Source organism: Pseudopipra pipra, chromosome W (assembly GCF_036250125.1).
Source record: "Pseudopipra pipra isolate bDixPip1 chromosome W, bDixPip1.hap1, whole genome shotgun sequence".
Classification (NCBI taxonomy): domain Eukaryota; kingdom Metazoa; phylum Chordata; class Aves; order Passeriformes; family Pipridae; genus Pseudopipra; species Pseudopipra pipra.
This window is the reverse complement of record NC_087580.1, coordinates 36,876,169-36,899,617: the sequence shown is the minus strand read 5'-3', so window position 1 is coordinate 36,899,617 and position 23,449 is coordinate 36,876,169. Positions and strand designations below refer to the sequence as shown.

The following is a 23,449-nucleotide window of genomic DNA, read 5'->3' as shown; positions in this document are numbered from 1 at the left end:
TGGGTCCCTGTGGGGCTTGGGGTGTCCCTGAGGGTCCTGTGGGGGTCTGGGGGTCCCCGTGGGGATCCCCTGGGGGTCTGTGGGTCCCTGTGGGGGCTCGGGGTGACCCTGAGTGTCCCCATGGGGGTCCCCATGGGGGTCCCTGTGGGTCCCACTGGGGCTCGGGGGGTTCCCTGGAGGTCTGTGGGTCCCTGTGGGGTTCTGGGTGGCCCTGGGGGTCCCATGGGGGTCCCATTGGGGTCTGTGGGTCCCCATGGGGCTCTGAGGGTCCCCTGGATGTCTGTGGGCCCCTGTGGAGCTCAGGGTGACCCTGGGGGTCCCGTGGGGGTCTGTGAGTCCCTGTGGGGGCTTGGGGTGACTCCGGGGGTCCCCTGGAGGTCTGTGGGTCCCACTGGGGCTTGGGGGGTCCCCTGGATGTCTGTGGGTCCCTGTGGGGGCTCGAGTTGACGCTGGTGGTCCCTGTGGGTCGCCGTGGGGCTCTGAGGGTCCCCTGGAGGTCTGTGGGACCCTGTGGGGTTCTGGGTGACCCCGGGGGTCCCTGTGGGGGTCCCGTGGGGGTCTGTGGGTCCCTGTGGGACTCGGGGTGACGCTGGGGGTCCCTGTGGGGGTCCCCATGGGGGTCCCTGTGGGTCCCACTGGGGCTTGGGGGGTCCCCTGGAGGTCTGTGGGTCCGCGTGGGGTTCTGGGTGACCCTGAGGGTCCCTGTGGGGTTCGGGGTGACCCCAGGGGCCCCGTGGGGGTCTGTGGGTCCCTGTGGGGGCTCGGGGTGACCCTGGGGGTCCCGTGGGGGTCTGTGGGTCCCGTGGGAATCCGTGGGTCCCCGTGAGGTCCGTGGGTGACCTTGGGTGACCTTGAGGGTCCCGCGGGGGGGTCCGGGGGTCCCTGGGGAGTCTCCGGATGACCCTGGGGGGGTCCCTGGGGGTTCTCTGGGTGCCCCTGGGGGTCCTGGGGGTCCCCTGGGTGACCCCGGGGGTCCCGTGGGGGGGGTGGGGGGGTCTCACCCATGCCAGCTCCTCCTCGGTGCCATCCCCCCCCTCGAGCAGGGGGGTCTCCGGGTCCGGGGCGGGGTCAGCAGCCCGCGGCCGCCATGGCAGGATCCAGGTCCGGGATCGGGATCCCTGGGAAACCCCCCCGGGGGGGGGGAGGGGCGTGGCCGGGGGTTGTTGTTTTGGGGCAGGGTTAATGTTTGGGCCTCCTGGTTAATGATTAGGGGTCTTAATTAATGATTAGGGGCCTTAATTAACGTGCCGGGGTGCCCGGGGTGGGCGGGGTCCCGTCTGTCCGTCTGTCCCTCCGTGCCCAGCTCCGCCCATGTTATGCCACCCCAGGACCTGCCCCGAGCCCAGGGTTGTCCCTCTTTCCCCCCCGATTTCAGCCCCCCTTTCTCCCCCGGTGCCCCCCGTTATCCCTTTTCCCACCCCATTTCCCCTCCTGTCCCTCTCCCAGTGCCCGTCCCGTGCCCGGGGACACCCCGTTTTCCCCCGTTATCCCCCTTTTCCAGCCCCGTTTCCCCCGGTTACCCCCTTTTCCAGCCCCATTTCCCGGTCCCGGTGCCCACCCCGTGCCCGGGGCACCCCATTTTCTCTCACGTTATCCCCTTTTCCAGCCCAATTTCCCAATCCCGGTGCCCACCTCGTGCCCGGGACACCCCGTTTTCCCCCGTTATCCCCCTTTTCCAGCCCCGTTCCCCCCCGTTATCCCTATTTCCAGCCCCGTTCCCCCCGTTATCCCCCTTTTCCAGCCCCGTTTCCCAATCCCGGTGCCCACCCCGTGCCCGTTTCCCCCGGTTATCCCCCTTTTCCCGTCCCTTTTCCCGATATCCTGCCCAATTCCCACCCCGTTTCCCTCCCCTGGCAGCATGCAGCACCCCCCTGGCACGGGCCGGGCCATGGCGGCCCCCGAGGGCACCGCGGGACATTCCAGGCTCTGGAATGCGGCGGCGACGACCCGCATTCCATGGGATGGGCTCCCATTCCCGTCCTGCGCCAGGTACCCCCGGGAATGTCACCCGGGGATGTCACCCCCGTGTCCCTGGGGACAATCCCGATCCCCAAATACCCCCGGGAATGTCCCCCCCGTGTCCCCGGGGACAATCCCGATCCCCATTCCCAGGTTTTGGGTCCCCGTTCCCATGTTTCGGATCCCTGTTCCCAGGTTTTGGCCGCCTGTGTTTGTCCCGAACTTTTGGACACGGACACGTTTCCCGAGGCCGTTCGGGGCCGGGCCCGCCGGATCCTGCGGGAGATGGACAGCGGGAATATCGGTGGGATCTGGGGGGGTTCGGGGGCTTTGGGGTCACCCTGGAGGGGTTTGGGGTCACCCCGGCGGGGTTTGGGGGTTTTGGGGTCACCCCGGAGGGGTTTGGGGGGGGCTCGGGGGCTTTGGGGTCACCGCGGAGGGGTTTGGGGGTTTTGGGGTCACCCTGGAGGGGTTTGGGGGGTTTGGGGTCACCCCGGCGGGGTTTGGGGGCTTTGGGGTCACCCTGGAGGGGTTTGCGGGCTTTGGGGTCACCCCATCGGGGTTTGGGGGGTTTGGAGGTTTTGGGGTCACCCCGGCGGGTTTGGGGGCTTTGGGTCACCCTGACGAGGTTTGGGGGCTTTGGGGGCTTTGAGGTCACCCCGGAGGCGTTTGGAAGGTTTGGGGTCACCCCGGCAGGGTTTGCGGGTTTTTAGGGGCTTTGAGGTCACCCAGAGGGGTTTGGGGGGGCTCGGGGGCTTTGGGGTCACCTTGGCGGGGTTTGGGGGGTTCGGGGTCACCTCGGCTGGGTTTGGGGCTTTGGGGTCACCCTGACGGGGTTTGGGGGGTTTGGGGGGCTTTGGGTCACCCCGGCAGGGTTTGGGGCTTTGGGGTCACCCTGGTGGGGTTTGGGGGGTTGGGGACTTTGGGGTCACCGCGGAGGGGTTTGGGGTCTTTGGAGTCACCCCGGCGGGGTTTGGGGCTTTGGGGTCACCCCGGAGGAGTTTGGGGGCTTTGGGGAGTTTGGGGGTTTTGGGGTCACTCCAGCGGGGTTTGGGGGTTTTGGGGTCACTCCGGTGGGTTTGGGGGGTGCTGGGGGGGGGTGTCGGGATCCCGTGGGGTGCTCAGTGTGGGGTGGGTGGGTGGGTTGTGGGGTGTCCCGCGGGGGGTCTGGTGATCTGTGGGGTGCCTGTTTGAGTTATGGGGTGCCCAGAGCCTTGGGGTGCCCTCAGAACGACCCATGGGGTGCCCGTTTGAGTTCTGGGGTGCCCAGAGCCATGGGAGTCCCCTCAGAACGACCCATGGGGTGCCCCTTTGAGTTCTGGGGTGCCCAAACCCTCGGGATGCCCTCAGAACGACCCATGGGGTGCCGTTTGAATTATGGGGTGCCCCTCTGAGCTCTGGGGTGCGCCCAAACAATCTCTGGGGTGCCCCTTTGATTTCTGGGGTGCTCTCAAACAATCTCTGGGTTGCCCGATTGAATTATGGGGTGCTCGTTTGAGCTTTGGGGTGCCCCCAAACAATCTCTGGGTTGCCCGATTGAATTATGGGGTGCTTGTTTGAGCTTTGGGGTGCCCCCAAACAATCTCTGGGGTGCCCCTTTGATTTCTGGGGTGCCTGTTTGAATTCTGGGGTGCCCATTTGAGCTATGGGGTGCCCGTTTGAGCTATGGGGCACCCCTTTGATCTCTGGGGTGCCCCCAAACAGTCTCTGGGGTGCCCCTTTGATCTCTGGGGTGCCTGTTTGAATTATGGGGTGCCCCCAAACAATCTCTGGGGTGCCCCCAAACAATTTCTGGGGTCTCTGGGGCTCCCCTTCGATCTCCGGGGTGCCCCCCTGATCTCGGGGTGCCCTCCCAGGTGGGTACAACCACGAGCACCGATCCCGGTGTGTTCCCGAGCGCGTGTCCCGGTTCCTGGAGCGGCGGGACGGGATCCCCTCGGACCCCAAAAACATCATCCTGTGCAGCGGCACCGCCTCCATCCTGCCGGTCAGTCCCTTCCCTTCTCAAACTCCAGGGAATTCCAGCCTTGGAAAAATCCCCAGCCTGACCATGAGGAAAAAAAAAATCCCACCGGTTGAAAAGAAAAAAAAAAAAAATCCCTCTTTTTTTAAATTGAAGAAATTTAAATTTAAATTTTAAAAATTTAATATTTTATATTATATTATGTCATAATATATTATATTATATATAGTTTTATAATTATATATATAATATATAATATATATTATAAATATATATATAATATTATCAATAGTTTTGTAAGTAAATATATAATATATATTACATACAGTATAAATATATATAATATTATATATAGCTTTATAATTATATACAATATATATTATAAATATATATTTATATATATTATTATATACTATTACATTTATATGATATTTATGTATTTATAAAAATATATATTTACGTTTTTAGATATTATATCATATGTTACTTTATTTATTATATATTATATATATTATATATAAAATATATATATTTACAATATCTATATTTTTTATATATATATGTATATATATATATATAATTATAAAACTATAGAACTATTAAAACCGAGGGGGTCTTTTCTCCTCCAAAAAAACAAAACTCGGTGCCGGACTCGAATAAAAAAGAAGGGGAAGTCCCCTTTTTTTGCAGCGAAAAGAAACCTTTTCAGGCAAAAAAAATGAAATATTAACCTTATCCCATTTCCCCGAGAATTCCATCCCTAAACTCCCGTCTCGACTGTCGAGAAAAGAAAGAAAAAAAAATCCGTCTTTTTTTTTTTTCTTAAATGGAAGAAATTTAAATTTAAATTCCACGAGTTTTATAGTTTTATAATTATATATAATTATATATAATTATATAAAAAGATATATATATTATTATAATCTATATTTAGATATTTATAAAATATATTATATATATTATATATTATATATATATTTTTTATATATATTATATATAATAAATATCTAAATATAGTTATTTAAATATTTCTAAATAATTCTACTCCAGCACCGAGTATTTTTTTTTCGGGGGGAGGAAAGACCCCCTCGGGTTTAATAGTTTTATAGTTTTATAATTATATATATATAATACATATAATATATATATTTATAATATATATATTATATATGTAATAGTTCTATAATTACATATAATATATATAAAATATATATTTATAATATGTTATATATGCTATATCTATAATATATATAATTATAAAACTATAGATAATAAAATATAACATGAAATATATAATATATATAATATATATATAAAATATATATATATTATATATATATTTTATAATAGTTTTTTTCTTTAGATAAGGTTAATATTTCATTTTTTTGTCTGAAAAGTGTTTTTTTCGCTGCAAAAAAGACCCCCCAGACACCCAGCTCTGGGACTCGGAGCTCTTCAAACTTCACCCCATTCCTATAAAAACACCACCCATATTTTTATTTCTCCTCCTGTACCCCCGGGAATTCCAGCCTTAAACCCCGGCCTGACCATCGGAAAAGAAAAAAAATATCCCTTTTTTTTTAAATCGAAGAAAGACACCAGAAACTCCGGAAAAAAAAAAAATCCCTCTTTTTTTTTTAAATGGAAGAAATTTAAAATTTCAATTTCAATACCCCGCTGCGAACTCAGGGAGCAAAGAAAGGGGGGAGGGGTTTTATTGCGGATTTATTCAGGGTTTTTTATTATATATGTATATTATATATATAATATATATATATTTATAATATATATTATATATATTATATATAATATATTATAATTTTAAAATTATATATAATATAATATAAAATATATAATATATATAAAATATATATTATATATTATAATGTATATAATATATGTACTATATATATAATATATATAGTATATATTATAATATATATAATGTATATAGTATATATTATAAAAATATATATTATATATATTATATATAATTATAAAACTATATATAATATAACATAGTATAAAATATATAATATATATAAAATATATATAAAATATATATATAATTGTAAAACTATATATAATATATTATATATAATGTATATATTCTATATAAAATATAAATATATATTTTTATATATATATATAAAATATATTTTTAAAAATATACATTATTTATATATTTTATAATAGTTTTTTTATCTCCCTTACCCGGCCGAAAAAAAAAAAAAAAAGCCCCCCCAATCTCCGGCTCTGGACTGGGATCTCTTAAAACTTCCCCACATTCCTATAAAAAAAAAACCAAAATTTTTATTCCTCGCCCCGACGGGTCCCGTTGTCCCTCCTTCCCTTGGCAGTTCGTGCTGTCCCTGCTGGTCGATCCCCGCTCGGCGGTGCCCACGGGGGTCCTGGTGCCCGTGCCGGGCCCCCCCCTGGCCGCGCTGGCCGCGGGGCTGGCGGGGGCCGTGCCCATCCCGTACCCCCTGGAGGAATCCCGGGAATGGGCCCCGGACGTGGCCGCGATCCGCCGGGAGCTGCGGGACGCGCGGGGCCGCTGCACCCCCAAAGTGCTCTGGGTCGTCAACCCTGGGGACCCCACGGGTGAGTGCGGGGGGTTAAACCCGGCCCGGGGGGAGCTGGGAATGAGGAATCCTGACCTGGGGCTCGGTGGGAACGTTTAAACCCGGCCCGGGGCTCGGTGTCCCAATTAAACCCAGCCCAGGGCTCGGTGGGCACGATTAAACCCTTCCTGTGCCTCAGTTTCCCCAGTTAAACCCAGCCCGGGGCTTGGTGTCCCCAGTTAAACCCAGCCCAGGGCTCGGTGTGCCCAGTTAAACCCAGCCCAGGGCTCGGTGTGCCCAGTTAAACCCCTCCTGTGCCTCAGTTTCCCTGCTGGGCTCTGCCTAAACCCCCCCCCTCCCGTGCCTTTGTTTCCCAGTTAACCCCTCCTTGGGCCTCACTTTCCCCTCTGGGCTCTGGTTTAAATCCACCTCGGGCATCACTCGCCCCTCTTGGGCTCCACTTAAACCCTCCCCGGGCCTCAGTTTCCCCAGTTCAACCCATCCCACCATTCCCATTCCCGTTCCCACTATTCCCATTATTCCCATTATTCCCATCATTCCCACTATTCCCGTTATTCCCATTATTCCCATTCCAGCCCACATGCTCAGCCAGGGTTCCCGGGCTCAGCCCCCATTCCCACCATTCCCATTATTCCCATTATTCCCATCATTCCCATCATTCCCATCATTCCCATCCTTCCCGTTATTCCTGTTATTCCCACCCCAGGCCATGTTCTCAGCTGGGATTCCAGGCTGAGTCCTCATTATTCCCACTATTCCCGTTATTCCGTTATTCCCACCCCAGGCCATGTTCTCAGCCGCCATTCCATGCTGGCCCTGCTGTCTCTGGCGTTCGAGGAGCCGCTGCTGCTGCTGGTGGATGAGGTGGGGCAGCCCCAGTGCCCCCAGTGCCCCCAGTGCCCCCCGTGCCCCTTGGCAGCCCCCCTGCCCTGGCCCAGTGCCCACCCCATTCCCAGGGCACTCCCTGCCCCATTCCCACCCCATTCCCAGGGCACTCCCTGCCCAATTCCCACCCCATTTCCTCCCCATTATCCCTTTCCCCACCCCACTATCCCAGAGCACTCCCTGCCCCATTCCTGCCCCATTTCCCCCCTAATTCACTTCCCCAGTGCCCCCATTATCCCTTTTCCAGCCCCATTCCCAGGCACTCCCTGCCCCATTCCCACCCCATTCCCACCCCATTCCCCCTTTTCCAGCCCCATTTCTCTGTCCAATTACCCATTCCATTCCCAGGGCACTCCCTGCCCCATTCCCACCCCACTCCCACCCCATTCTCGCCCCATTCCCACCCTATTCCCAGCCCATTCCCAGCCCGTTTCCCATCCCCAGGTGCACCAGGGCACTCCCTGCCCCATTCTCGCCCCATTCCCACCCCATTCCCCCCCGTTTCCCCCCCCAGGTGCACCAGGAACGCTCCTTCTCCCCGGATCGCCCGTTCGTGTCGTTCCGCCGGGCTCTGGCTGAGGCCGGGCCCCCGCTCTCCTCCTCCGTCCAGCTCGTCTCCTTCTACTCCCTGTCCAAGAGCGCTGCCGGAGAGTGAGCGGGAATGAATGCCGGGAATGGGATGTCCGGGATGGATCTCCCTGGGCTGAGCGCGGCCGTTCCCGCAGGAGCGGCTTCCGCGCGGGGTTCCTGGAGCTGGTGAACATCGAGGAGGGGGTTCGGGAGCTCTTCCAGCTGGCCCAGTCCATCCCCCGGCCCTGTGTGCCCGGCAGGATCCTCCTGGACCTGCTCATGGACCCACCGGACCCAGCAGATCCCATCGCGAGGGCGGTGCAGGAGGTGGGAGAGGCTGCTTGGGGCACGGCCCGGCCCAGCCCGGCCCAGCCCATCCTACTTCTTATCCCACCCCATCCATCCCATCCCGTCCCATCCCGTCCCATCCCATCCTATCCTATTTCTTACCCCATCCCATCCCATCCCATCCCATCCCATCCTATCCTATTTCTTACCCCATCCCATCCCATCCCATCCTATCCTATTTCTTACCCCATCCCATCCCATCCCAGCCCCAGCCCAGCCCATTCCATTCCATTCCATTCCATTCCATTCCATTCCATTCCATTCCATTCCATTCCATCCCATCCCATCCCATCCTATCCTATTTCTTACCCCATCCCATCCCGTCCCATCCCATCCAATCCTATTTCTTATCCCATCCCACCCCATCCCACCCCATCCCATCCCATCCCACCCCACCCCACCCCACCCCACCCCATCCCATCCCATCCCATCCCATCCCATCCCATCCCATCCCACCCTATCCTATTTCTTATCCCATCTCCATCTCCATCTCCATCCCCATCCCATCCCACCCCACCCCAATCCCAATCCCAATCTCAATCCCAATCCCAATCCCATCCCAATCCCCATCCCACCCTGCCCCAATGCCATTATCCCAATCCTGTTATCCCATTATCCTGCAGCACTGCAGGTCCCTGTGCTGGGCACTGTCCTGGTCCCAATCCCATTATCCCAATCCCATATCCCAAAGGACCAGCGGAAGCTGTGCCGGGTGCTGTCCTGATCCATATCCCAATGCCATTATCCCAATGCCATTATCCCAATCCCACCACCGTGTGTCCCTGTGCTGGGCACTGTCCCATCCCAATCCCATTATCCCATATCCCACTATCCCATTATCCCATTATCCCATATCCCACCACCGTGTGTCCCTGTGCTGGGCACTGTCCCATCCCATTCCCGTTATCCCATATCCCATTATCCCATTATCCCTTTATCCCATATCCCAATCCCAGCCCCGTGTGTCCCTGTGCCGGGCGCTGTCCCATTATCCCATATCCCATTATCCCAATCCCATATCCCAACCCCAACACTGTGTGTCCCTGTGCCAGGCGCTCTCCCATCCCAATCCCATTATCCCAATCCCATATCCCACTATCCTGCAGCACCGCGGGTCCCCATCCCTGTCGCTGTCCCATCCCAATCCCATTATCCCAATCCCATATCCCAACCCCAGCACTGTGTGTCCCTGTGCCGGTCGCTCTCCCATCCCAATCCCATTATCCCAATCCCATATCCAGCACCGTGTGTCCCTGTGCCGGGCGCTCTCCCATTATCCCATATCTCATATCCCATTATCCCATATCCAGCACCCTGTGTCCCTGTCCCTGTCCCATCCCAATCCCATTATCCCAATCCCATTATCCCAATCCCATATCCCATATCCAGCACCGTGTGTCCCTGTCCCGTCCCAATCCCATTATCCCAATCCCATATCCCAATCCCAGCACCGTGTGTCCCTGTACTGGCCGCTCTCCCATCCCAATCCCATTATCCCAATCCCATATCCAGCACCGTGTGTCCCTGTGCCGGGCGCTCTCCCATTATCCCATATCCCATTATCCCATATCCCATTATCCCATATCCCATTATCCCATATCCAGCACCGTGTGTCCCTGTGCCGGGTGCTCTCCCATTATCCCAATCCCATTATCCCATATCCCATTATCCCATTATCCCATATCCAGCACCATGTGTCCCTGTCCCTGTCGCTGTCCCATCCCAATCCCATTATCCCATTATCCCAATCCCATATCCCGTTATCCCGCAGCACCGGGTGTCCCTGTGCCAGGCTCTGTCCCGGAACGCTCGGAGGGTTCAGGATGTTCTGGGCTCTGTCCCCGGGATTCGCTGCCCGGCCCCGGCCGGGGGGCCCCGAGCCCTCCTACGGGTACAGGGCACGGACACCGACAGGGTAAGGGGGGGACTGGGGGCACTGGGGGCACTGGGAGGGACTGGGAGGGACGGGGGGAATGGGGGCACTGGGAGGGACTGGGAGGGACTGGGGGAATGGGGGGAATGGGGGGACTGGGATGGGGGACTGGGAGGGACTGGGGGCACTGGGGGGACTGGGGGCACTGGGAGACTGGGAGAATGGGGGAATGGGGGGACTGAGGGCGCTGGGGGGACTGGGAGGGACTGGGGTTGACTGGGATGGGGGACATTCCCACGGGTCCAGGGCACAGACACGGGACAGGAACTGGTACAGAGGGGACTGGGGGAACTGGGATGGGGGACTGGGATGGGGGACACTGGGGGACACTGGGGGGACTAGGGGCACTGAGGGAACTGGGGGCACTGGGAGGAGGGGACTGGGGGAACTGGGGAAGTGGGGGGCACTGGGAGAACTGGGGGGAGAGAGGGAAGGGGGGGGACACACGGCCCTGCGGGGGGGGGATTGGGGATGGGGGGGGACTGGGAACGTGGGACATCCTGGGGACTCGGGACATATTTGGGATGTGGGACACCCTGGGAATGTGGGACATCCCGGGGACATGGGGGGGGGGTGTCTGGGGGACTCGGGACATCCCGGGGACAGGGACAGGGACACCCTGGGGACAGGGAAAGGGACACCCTGTGGACAGGGGACACCTTGGGGACAGGGACACCCTGGCAATGTGGGACATCCTGGGGACATGGGGGGGCCTGGGGGACTCGGGACATCCCGGGGACAGGGGACAGGGACACCCTGGGGACAGGGACAGGGACACCCTGGGGACAGGGGACACTCTGGGCACAGGGAACACCTTGGGGACAGGGGACAGCCCAGGGACACCCTGGGGACAGGGGGAAAGGGACACTCTGGGGACAGGGACCCCCTGGGCACAGGGTCCCTCCCTCGGTGTCCCCCCCTGTCTCCCCCTTTTCCCCTCCCTGTCCCAGTGGTTCTGTCCCCCTGTGTCCCCCTGTCCCCCTATGTCCCTGTCCGTGTCCCATCTGTCCCCGTGTCCCCCCTGTCCCTGACCCTGTCTCCTGTCCCCCTGTCCCCTGTCCCTGTCCCCTGTCCCTGTCCATCTGTCCCTGTCCCCTGGCCCTGGCCCTGGCCCCCTGGCCCCTGTCCCTGTCCCTGTCCCTCTGTCCCTGTCCCTGTCCCCTGTCCCTGTCCCCCTGTCCCCTGACCGTGTCCCCTGTCCCTCTGTCCCCTGTCCCTGTCCCCTGTCCCTGTCCCTGTCCCTGTCCATCTGTCCCTGTCCCTGTCCCCTGACCGTGTCCCCTGTCCCTCTGTCCCTGTCCCTGTCCCTCTGTCCCTGTCCCTGTGCCTGTCCATCTGTCCCTATCCCTGTCCATCTGTCCCGTGTCCCCCCAGGCGCTGTCACTGTCCCGTGTTCGGTACCGGCGGTCGGAGGAGCTCCCGAGGAGTTCCCGGGGGTGTTCCCGGGGGTGTCCCCGAAGGAGCTCCCGGGGGTGTTCCCGGGAGCCACTTCGGGCTCGAGGGGGGCTCCCACCTGGGGTACGGGGGAGATGGGGGGGTACCCAGAATGGGGGGTCTGGGGGGAAATGGGGGCACCCAAAATATGGGGTATTGGGGGAAATGGGGGCACCCACATGGGGGGCACGGGGGAGATGGGGGGGTACCCAAAATGGGAGGGTCTGGGGGGAAATGGGGGCACCCAAAATGGGCAGCACGGGGGAGATGGGAGCACCCAAAGTGTGGGGTGTGGGGGGAAATGGGGGCACCCACATGGGGACACGAGGGAGATGGGGGGCACCCAAAATGTGGGGTGTGGGGAGGGGGAATGGGGGCACCCAAAATATGGGGTATGGGGAAATGGGGCACCCACAGGGGGGCACGGGGGAGATGGGGGGGGGCAAAATGTGGGGGGTGGGGGGAAATGGGGGCACCCAAATTGTGGGGTATTGAGGGAAATGGGGGCACCCACATGGCGGCACAGGGGGCCACCCAAAATGTGGGGTGTGGGGGAGATGGGGGAGTACCCAAAATGTGGGGTGTGGGAGGAAATGGGGGCACCCAAATGTGGGGTATTGGGGGACATGGGGGAGCACCCAAAATATGGGGTGTGGGGGGAAATGGGGGCACCCAAATGGGGGCACGGAGGGCACCCAAATGGGGGGTATCAGGGGGACATGGAGGGCACCCACCTGGGGTATGGGGGGGCACCCAAAATATGGGGTATGGAGGATATGGGGGGCACCCAAAATATGGGGTACTGAGGGAAATGGGAGGCACCCAAATGGCGGGTGTAGGGGATATGGGGGCACCCAAAATGTGGGGGACATGGGGGGCACCCAAAATGTGGGATCTGGGGGAGATGGAGGCACCCAAAATGTGGGACTTTGGGGTCCTCTTTGGGAGCTGGGGTTGGGATTTTGGGGTCCCAGTGTGGTGGGGGGGGTGTTGAGATTTGAGGGGTGGGAATCTGGGGTCCCATCAGGGTGTTGGGTGTTACAGGGTGGGATTTTGGGGTCTTGTTGGGGTGGGGGGTGTTGGGTGTTACAGGGTGGGATTTTGGGGTCCCATCAGGGTGTTGGAGTTGGGTGTTGGGATTTTGGGGTCGGGGGTGGGATTTTGGGGTCCCGTTGGGGTGGGGGGTGTTGGGTGTTAAGGGGTGGGATTTTGGGGTCAGGGGCTGGGATTTTGAGGTCCCATCAGGGTGTTGGGTGTTACGGGGTGGGATTTTGGGGTCTCATCAGGTTTTGAGTGTTAGAGGGTGGGATTTTGGGGTTGGGTGGGTTTGGGATTTTGGGGTCCTGTTGGGGTCGGGCGTGTTAGGGGTGGGATTTTGGGGTTGGGAGCTGGGATTTTGGGGTCCCATCAGGGTGTTGGGCTTGGGATTTTGGGGTTGGGGGCTGGGATTTTGGGGTCCTGTTGGAGTGGGGGGTGTTGGGTGTTAGGAGGTAGGATTTGGGGGCTGGGATTTTGGGGTCCTCTAAGGTGTTGGGGTCAGGGGGTGTTATTTTGGGGTCCCCTCAGGGGTTGGGGTCAGGGGGTGTTATTTTGGGGTGCCCTCAGGTGTTGGGGTCAGGGGGTGTTATTTTGGGGTCCTCTCAGGTGTTGGGGTCAGGGAGTGTTATTTTGGGGTCCCCTCAGGTGTTGGGGTCAGGGGGTGTCGCCTCCTGGGCTCCGCTGCCACCCCAATTTGGGGCTCTTTGGGGTGGGGGGTGGGCTCCAATTTGAGGGGTTCCCATTGCCCAGTGGAGCCCCCCTGCCCGGTGGGGTGGGATTTGGGGGGGATTTGGGGCCGGAAGGACCCACGTGCCCCCTGGTGCCCCCCCCCCGGCCGGTGGGGTGGGATTGGGGGGGATTTGGGTGGGATTTGGGGTGGATTTGGGGGGATTTGGGGCTGGAAGGACCCAGGTGCCCCCCCGGTGCCCTCCAGGCTGTCGCTGCTGCTGCCACCGCAGACACTGGAGAGGGTCCTGCTGCTCCTCACCCGCTGCCAAAGCCCATCCCAGCCGGAATGATCCCAAGGGACAGGAGCCCCCGGGCTGGGGAGGGACTGGGGGGATCCAGGGAGGGATTGGGGGGATCCAGGGAGGGATTGGGGGGAGCCAGGGATGGATTTGGGGGATCCAGGGAGGGACTGGGAGGATCCAGGGATGGATTTGTGGGATCAATGGATGGATTGTGGGATCCAGGGATGGATTAATGGGATCCACAGATGGATTCATGAGATCAATGGATGGATTTGTGGGATCCAGGATAGACTCATGAGATCCAGGGATGGACTGTGAGATCCCATGGATGGATTCATGGGATCAGTGGATGGATCCATGGGATCCAGGGATGGATTGTGAGATCCAGGGTTGGATTCGTGGATCAGTGGATGGATTGTGGGATCCAGGGTTGAATTGTGGGATCCAGGGATGGATTCATGGGATCCAAGGGTGGATTCATGGGATCAGTGGATGGACTGTGGGATCCAGGGACGGACTGTGAGATCCCATGGATGGATTCATGGGATCAGTGGATGGATTGTGGGATCCAGGGTTGGATTAATGAGATCCAGAGATGGATTGTGGGATCCAGGGATGGATTGTGGGATCCAGGAACAGATTCATGAGATCCACAGATGGATCCATGGGATCCAGGAACAGATTCATGAGATCCACAGATGGATCCATGGGATCCAGGGATGGATTGTGGGATCCAGGGACGGCTTTGTGGGATCAGTGGATGGACTGTGGGATCCAGGGATGGCTTTGTGGGATCCATGGATGGATTCATGGGATCCAGGGATGGATTGTGGGATCCAGGGCTGGCTTTGCGGGATCCAGGGATGGACTGTGACACCCATCAGATCCCGTTCCCGGCAGGCTCTGTTTATTAATTTACAAAATCCTCTGTTTATTAATTTACAAAATCCCGATAAAACGCCCCCGGAAAAAGGCTCCTGGGGGAGGGTGTGGGAAGGACATTCCCGGGAATGCCCCTCACCTGGCAGCATCCAGGATCTCCTGGGTGGCCAGGCGGGCGATCCAGTGGAAATCCAGGGGGAGGTGCCTCCTCCAGAAGCGCCGATCCTGCCCGTAGATCTGTGCCGGGAAGCGGGGGCTGCCTGCGGAAAACCGGGAATGGCAGCGGGGGGAAGAGGGGCAGGAAGGGATCCCAGATCCCCAAATCCCATCCCATCAGTCCTTACTGATCCCGTGGAATATCCTGGCGATGGCTCTCCCGGAGAACTTCTCGTCGGGGCGGACGGACAGGAAGCATCGGATGTCAGAGCGGACCCAGCTCTCCCAGTCCCGCAGATCCTGAGGGCAGGGAAGAGATCAGACCTGCTCCCATCCCATCACATCCCATCCCAAATCCAGGGGGAGATCACAGCCCTGCTCCCATCCGATCCCATCCCAAATCCATGGGGAGGGCACAGCCCTCATCCCGAATCCATGGGGAGCTCAGCCCTCATCCCATCCCATCCCAAATCCATGGGGAGGTCATATCCCCCCTCCCAAATCCCTGGGGAGATCATATCCCTCATCCCAAATCCATGGGGAGCTCACATCCCTCATCCCAAATCCATGGGAGATCATAGCTCGCCTCCCAAATCCATGGGGAGCTCACAGCCCTCCTCCTCCTCATCCCAAATCCATGGGGAGCTCACAGCCCTCATCCCAAATCCATGGGGAGGTCATATCCCACCTCCTAAATCCATGGGGAGCTCATATGGCTCCTCCTTCTCCTCCCTCCTCTTCCTCATCCCAAACCCATGGGGAACTCACATTCTTCATCCCAAATCCAAAGGAGATCATATCCCTGCTCTTCCTCATCCCAAATCCATGTGGAGCTCACAGCCCTCATCCCAAATCCATGGGGAGCTCACATCCTTCCTCCTCCTCATCTCAAATCCATCTGAAGCTCAAATGGCTCCTCCTCCTCCTCCCTCCTCTTTCTTATCCCAAATCCATGGGGATTCACATCCCTCATCCCAAATCCATGGGGAGCTCACATCCCTCATCCCAAATCCATGGGGAGCTCACATCCCTCATCCCAAATCCATGGGGAGCTCACATCCCTCATCCCAAATCTATGGGGAGCTCACATCCCTCCTCCTCCTCATCCCAAATCTATGGGGAGCTCACATCCCTCCTCCTCCTCATCCCAAATCCTCACCCTCATCCAACCCCAGGCATTCCCAACCTGGGATCATCTCCCAGGAAAACCGGGATGTACCTGAGCCCTTCCCAGCTCCTCCTCCTCCTCCTCCTCCTGCTCCTCCTCCTCCTCCTGGGATCCGAGTCCATCCTGCTCGAAGTATTCCCGGATCAGATCCTTGAGCCTGGAGCTCCTCCTCTCCTCCTCCTCCTCCTGCAGAGGGTTGGGATCCAAGCTCTGGAATGCCACGCTGAACCCACCCCATCACCTTCCCACCCTTTCCCAGCATTCCAGGGAAATCAGGGCAGGAAAACAGGGACATAGGGGTGGTTTTCCTCACCTCTGGAATGCCACGCTGATCCCACCCCATCAACTTCCCGCCCTTTCCCAGCATTCCAGAGAAAACAGGGGCAGGAAAACCCGGGAAGGGGTGGTTTTCCTCACCTCTGGAATGCCCGGAAACAGGCCCGGAGCTGGCGCAGGGCGGCCTTTTCCCGGGATTTCACGCGCTGGAGCAGGAATTGGCAGACAGAGTCGAGCTCCCCCTCGCTCAGGTCTCCATAGGCGCGGAAGTGGAAGGACAATTCCCCGAATTCCACCCGGATCCTGCTTGGCCCCGCGCGCCCTGGGGAGGAACCAGGCATGTATCCCGATCCCGATCCTGATCCCGAGGCATGACGGGACCTCTCTGGAGGTGTGGATCTGGGTGGGATCCCCCCTGACCCTCAATCCCAATTCCAATCCTGATCCCAACCCCAACCCCACTCCCAACCCCACTCCCAACCCCAATTCCAAACCCACCCAATCCCAATCCAGATCCAATCCCGATTCAAATCCCAATCCCAAGGGATTCCAATCCCAACCCCAATCATGCGGAATCCCAATCCCAACCCCAATCCTGATCCCAATCCCCATCCCAATCCTAACCTCAATCCTGATTGCAATCCCAGTCTTAATCCCCATCTCAATCCCAATTCCAATCCCAATTCTGATCCCAATCCCCAACCCTAATCCCAACCCCAATCCAATCCAGAGGATTCCAATCATGATCCCAATACCAATTCCAATCTCAATCCTGAGGGATTCCAATCCAATCCCTATCCCAACCCAATACCAATCAGATCCCAATCCCAATCTCAATCCCAACCCCAATCCCAGTCCCAATCCCAATCTCAAACCTGATCCCAATCAAGGCATTTTGATTCCAATCCCCATCCCAGTCCAATCTGAGGGATTCCAATCGCGATCCCAATCCCAACTCCAATCCCAACCAGATCGCAATCCAATCCCGAGGGATTCCGTCCCAATCCCGATTCCAATCCAATCCCAATAGATTCTGATTCAATCTCAATCCTGAGGGATTCCATCCCAATCCAACCCTGAGGGATTCCAATCCCAATCCAACCCAATCCTTAGGGATTCCACCCTAATCCCAACCCTAGTCCCAATCCCAACCAGATCTCAATCCCAATCCCGAGGGATTCCCAATCCCAATCGATTCCGATTCAAATTCAAATCCCAATCCCGAGGCATCCCAATCCCAATCCGAGGGATTCCAATCCCAACCCCGATCATGAGGCATTCAACCCCAATCCCAATCCCAACTTCAACCCCAACCCCAATCCCAATCCCAATCCTTAGGATTCCAACCCCAATCCCGATCCCGCTCCCTCTCCCACTGTTACCGTTCCATATCCGCGTCTCCCCCTGGAGCCTCCGGAGTTCCCGTTTCACCAGCGCCGATTCCAGCCCATGGAATCGCTGAGCTCCACCACGTCGAATTCCAAGGATCCGGAATTCCGGTGTCCGCCTCGCCAGCCGCTCCTGCGCCAGGAAAACGGCCACGGGAGAGCAACTGAGGGGAAAAACCCCAAAATTGGAAAAACCCCACCGGGAATCGGGTTTTCCTGGGAATTCCCAGGTTAAAAAATCCAGGAAAATCCCATTGGAGCTGGGGGGAATCAGGTTTTCCTGGGAATTCCGGGTAAAAAATGCAGGAAAAATCCATTGAAGCTGGGGGGGAATCGGGTTTTCCCGGGAATTCCGGGGTTAAAAAATCCAGGAAAAATCCCATTGGAGCTGGGGGGGGATCGGGTTTTCCTGGGAATTCCCGGGTTAAAAAATCCAGGAAAAATCGGGTTTTCCTGGGAATTCCTGGGTTAAAAAATCCAGAAAAAATCCCACCAAAGCTGAGGGGGAATCAGGTTTTCCCGGGAATTCCAGGGTAAAAAATCCAGGAAAAATCGGCTTTTTCCTGAGAATTCCCAGGTAAAAAAAATGCAGGAAAAATCCCATTGGAGCTGGGGGGAATGGGGTTTTCCCGGGAATTCCTGGTTTTTCCCACCTCCGAGCCGCCTCCCGGAGCTGCCGGGCGCCTCCGGAGCAGCAGATCCGGCACTGGGAATGGGTGGGAAGCAGCAGCTCCAGCCAGTGCCGGGGGTGCAGCTCCAGGTAGCACAGGAGGGTCTCGATCCCTGCAGGAAGAGAGATCCAAGGAATTCCAATCCCAAAAAATCCCGTCGGGAATCCAGGAATTTCACACACCCCCCCGGAGCCAGGGTGGGATCTGTAGGGGATTCCCCCCCCCCTCAATCCCGATCCCGAGGGATTCCAATCTTGATCCCAATCCCAATTCCAATCCTGAGGGATTCCAATCCCAATCCCAATCCTGAGGGATTCCAATCACGATCCCAATCCCAACTCCAATCCCAACCCCAATCCCAATCAGATTGCTATCCCAATCCCGAGGGATTCCCATCCCAATCCCAATCCCGATTCCAATCCCAATCCCAATAGATTCTGATTCCAATCCCAATCCCAATCCTGAGGGATTCCAATCCCAATCCCAACCCTGAGGGATCCCAATCCCAACCCCAATCCTTAGGGATTCCAACCCCAATCCCAACCCTAGTCCCAATCCCAACCAGATCTCAATCCCAATCCCAATCGATTCCGATTCAAATTCAAATCCCAATCCCGAGGCATCCCAATCCCGAGGGATTCCAACCCCAACCCCGATCATGAGGCATTCCAACCCCTGTACATTGTACAGGCCTATAAAACAACAACAATCTATGAAATGCATTTACAGAACAACAATAAAGCAACAACATATAAACCATATATGGAATGTATTTACATGAGTAGAATCTTTAGAAAAGCAAAAATCAGCAACACTCTATAAACCTTATTTAGAGAACAACAACAAAAGAGCAGCACATCAAATGTATGCACAGGAGATTCATATCCCTGTCCAATCTGCCTGCCAGTCTGGAAGAAAAGCCAGGACAGAGCCTGGCTGGGGATGGGAGCTGGATCTGGCAGGATGCTGCGGGGTCTGTGGAGCTGGGAGGGATCTGTGGGGCTGGGGGTATCTGTGGAGCTTTTTTAGTTTACAGTTAGGTATTTATCTTTGTTTAAGAAATGGATACTTTTCCCTGGCATAATTGATACAGAAAAAAACTCTATCCCAAGCAAATTATCCAAAAACATTCATAAGGTATTGTGCATAAAAGCTGGAAAATAACCCTTGGAGTAATCTGAAGCTGGAGACTGATGTGGGCTATTCCAAACACAATGTCTGGCACGCAAGGTAGACAAAAGAGAAAAGCTGACAAGGTACAGCAAGAGCTGGTGAGCCATGGGCTACTTGCTGCCTAGGTGTGAAGAGCAATAAAAGCCTCCAGACAAGGGGAGTTGATTTCAAATGAGCTGTCATTGACAGAAGGGGAAACTTTTTCAGTCAGAACAACAGGTCACCAGAAACAAAGACTTGGTTTTTTCTACAAAATGGAAGGAAAATAAATGAAAGAGTGAGGCTGCAGCTCTCCACAATCATCATGAGATAGACTAGAACTAAAACTGAGGCAAAGGACTTCAGTAAGTGCAGCATTGTTCACACTTATGGCTGTGTCCTGGTTCCAGGGACTGGGACCAGTTTATCACGATGTGGGTATAACCCAAACTGTGCATCCTTTGAAACCTGCCCAGTGTGTGACAGGAATTCCTGTCACAGGAACCACCCCAAGCAGTGCAGGAGGAGCCTCCCAAGCAGCAGTTGCAGGGCAGAGAGACCCGACCTGAGCTGCCTTTGGTGCCCAGGAACTCCCCCCCCACAGCCCCTCTCCTGCCCCGAGGGACCACCAGAACAGGGGCAGCCCAAAGGACTGGACTGGAGCAATTCAACAGACATTTTGGGGCCATTTTATGGACATTTTGCAGGGGTGGTGCACAGACTAAGGGAAGGAGACCTGTGTGTTATAGCAAAGAATGGGAAGGGGGTGGTGGGGGGTGAAGTTGTATTGAGTCGTGTGGGGCCTGGGCATGATGGGACTGGTGTGGAATAAGGGCTGGAATGTGCTGGTTTGGGCCGGGGTGGAGTTAATTTTCTTTGCAGGGGCTGGTGTGGGGCTGTGTTTGGGCTTGTGCTGAGCACAGGCTTGAGAACACAGAGGTGGTTTTGTTAGTGCTGAGCTTACCCAGAGCCAAGGCCTTTCCTGCCCCTGGCACAGACACACTGGGGAGGGGCTGGGGGTGTGTGGGAGGCTGGGAGGGGACACAGCTGGGACAGGTTTGGAGTGATGGAGATTGTTTTCCCAAGCCACCATTCCATGGGATAGGGCCCTGCTCTCCTGGAGGTGCTGAACACCTGCCCAACCGTGGGAAGCAGGGAATGAATTCCCTGTTTTGTTTTGCTCCTGTGTGCAGCTTTTGCTTGTCCTCACTAAAGCATCTTTATCTCAACCCACAAGTTTTCCAGCTTTTCCTCTCCCAGTTCTCTCCACTGTCCTGCTGGTGGGGGAGTGAGGAGTGGCCAGGAGGGGCTTGGGGGCTGCATGGGGTGAAACCACAACAGCCTTTGTTGGTGTCCAGGGTGGGGCTGGGAGTGTTAGAGATACTGACAGATGTATCTGGGATGTGCTGCTGAAATTTGCAGCTGCTGGTGCTGTCTGGGGCTCCTGGCTATGTGTCAGAGTCTGGGGCTCCTTGGTGGCTGGAACTCCATGTGAACTTGAGCTGAAGGGCCTGTGACCTGTGGGGGAGTCCAGGGTGGAGCAGAGACCCCCCTGCAGCCCGGGGAGGAGCCCACACTGGAGCAGATTTGCTGGCAGGACTTGTGACCCCTATTATCAACATAAGACTCCAATCTTTCAGTTTAAGGCCATTGCCCCATGTTCTGCCAATACAGGCCTTCGTAAAATGTATCCCTGTGATTTCCTTAGACTGTGAGCACCATGTGTTCATCTGCAAACACCTTGGAGAGTACCCAGGGATCTCCCAAGAAAAGATTTGGAGGCCTCAAGCCCATGACCACTCTGTAGGGACTGGGCTACTGGGCTACTGACCATGTAGCTCTGGGCTCCACGGTGTGGAGACTGAGGACAGTGCAGGGGTAGTCAGAGAGGGTTGAAGGGTGGTTTCAGGAATGAAGGATCTTTTTGTCATAGCAGGAAGCAGTATGAGAAATAAAGAAACAATGCCAAGTTCTGCTGGAGAGATCCAGACTGGAAACAAAGAGAACGGAGTTTCACCCTGAGGGCAATGGTGTGCTGTAACACATCACCCAGGAGGAGTCTGGATGAGCCCAAGGCTTTGTGTGTGCAGGAAGAGCCAGGGAGGACGCAGAGATGTCAGTGCAGGAAGGTGCCAGCCAGGTGGGGCAGCCGGGGGGATGACGACAGCCTGCAGGGAAAGGGGCAGGGCATGGACACCGTAGGACAGCCTGGGCTGGAGAGGAGACAGGGAGGGGGAGAAGCTGAAAGGCCCTGACACAGCCACCTTCTGCAGGCCTTTGGCCAGGGCTGCTGTCTGTGCCCCTGATGCCAGGAGGAGGGGAGTGCCCCTTGCAGCCCTGGAGCCTCATGGCCTCTTTGTCCCTGCTCAGCAGCCTGGCAGGTGCCACCCCATGGTCCTGCCCTTGGCATTGCACATCCCAAATCCCAGTGCCCCAGGAAGAGCCCAGAGGAATGAGGCAGGGAGACAATCTGCCTATAAAGGAAGCTCAGGGCTTCGCCCGTTAGATTAAGGAAAAAGCATCAGAGCCACCTTTCCCTTGCTTGTCCATCCTTGTCATCACTGTCTGCAGTTTTCTGCTCTAACTGAAACCTGGGGAGAAGTTCTCAGTTGTGTCCCTCAGTGAGACTCATTAGCACTACAAGAAACTTTAGTGTTTCAATCTCACTTTGACTTCTTGAGAAGTTGTTTGAATTTACTCTCAGGGACTGAGTCTTGGGAGTCTCATGTAAACAACATCAATCCCCCCGAGGGTCATGAAATGCCTGGGGCTGTTGCTGTGCTGCTGAGCTGGGCCGGGCTCCTGGCACACAGGGAGCTCCTGGCAAGCAAGAAGAGCTTCAAAGAGACAGCTCTGCTGCTGAGCAGCTCCTCTGCACAGCCCAGCAGGGCTGAGGGCACTGCCAGGGCAGCTCAGGGACACCAGCAGGGCACAGACACAGCTTCAAGGGGCTCAGCACTGGCAGGAGGGCTGAGAGCTCCCTGCAGGAGGAACCTTGGCAGGGCTGCACATGGTGAGTCTGTGGCTGCAGGGCAGTGCAGGGGCAGCTCCTGGAGGCTTCTCCTAAAGCTGGCCCAGCCCCAGCTGATGGGATGGGTGAACAGGGGCTGTTTTGGGGCACTTTGGAAGAACTGTGAAGCCGGGGGTGCAGCCAGGGGTGCCCAGGGCTGTGGGGCAGAGCAGGGTCCTGCAGCCGAGGGTGCTGTGCTGGGCAGGGACTCTGCTGCCTGCCAGGGGCAGCTCTCAGCTGGCCCGGGGAGCTGCTGCCAGGGCTGGGGCAGAAGGGCTGTGGGCAAGGAGCAAACCTGGCAGCTGAGGAAGGATCTTTGCCATGTCTCGCTCTTGCAGGGTCTGACCTGTTCACATCTCCAGACCACTATACCATATTGAATGGAGAATTTTTTGCAAAGCTCACAAAAGACAGGGGCTACAGGAGAGGAATTAGTCCTGAGGTGTGTTTCCTACTTAGGCATTGTAGCATAGACATTGTTCTCTCAGTTCAGGAGGCTGCACTGAAATTCAAACTCTTTTACTCTCAGACATGAACATTTCAGGCAGGATCAGAGATGAGCACAGGATCCTGGGCAGTGCTGAGCCTTCCCTTGGGGATGGGCACTCTCCTGTGCCAGCCCTTGGCTTCTCTGCAGGAGGGCTCCTGTCCTGCTCTGTCCAGCACAGCTGCACCTCTGGGCTGGCACAGGGGACACTTCCCAGAGCTGCCCTTTCAAGCAGCGCTGCCCTGCTCTCAGCACAGATCTTGGTGGGGTTTTTAAAGATGAATCTGTGTGTGAAGTCCTTTTCAAGGCAGCCCAAGAGAAAGTGCAGAGCAGATGGGAAACAGACTAAGAGGCACTGCAGCTCTCCTGGCTCTGCAATAAGCAAGGGAGAGCTCAACCCTTCTTCATGTCCTGTCTCAACACTTGTCAGATTTGTCATCAGAAAAATTTGCCCCTAAAAAATACCCCCAAGTGTTATGATTGTAACCAAAAAACCCAGTCAAAATTATTTTAAGGATACTCTGTGCCTCTCTTCTGCAGTACAAATTGCTCCAAGACAACAGTACAGGAATT

The 23,449-nt window shown here is 55.4% G+C and overlaps 2 protein-coding genes across 2 annotated transcripts in view; both read left to right on the top strand.

Moving 5' to 3' along the window:
* LOC135405269 (zinc finger protein 160-like) overlaps window positions 1-23,449 on the top strand; it is a 292,050-nt gene that overhangs the window by 96,420 nt on the left and 172,181 nt on the right. The gene's annotated exons all lie outside the window — the stretch shown is intronic.
* LOC135405537 (alanine aminotransferase 1-like) lies at window positions 1,935-8,062 on the top strand. Its single transcript, XM_064640246.1, has 6 exons — window positions 1,935-1,989; window positions 2,155-2,263; window positions 3,816-3,946; window positions 6,283-6,526; window positions 7,292-7,371; window positions 7,907-8,062. The coding sequence occupies exons 1-6, from the start codon at window positions 1,957-1,959 to the stop codon at window positions 8,045-8,047; spliced, it is 738 nt and encodes a 245-aa protein (XP_064496316.1). The 5' UTR covers window positions 1,935-1,956; the 3' UTR covers window positions 8,048-8,062.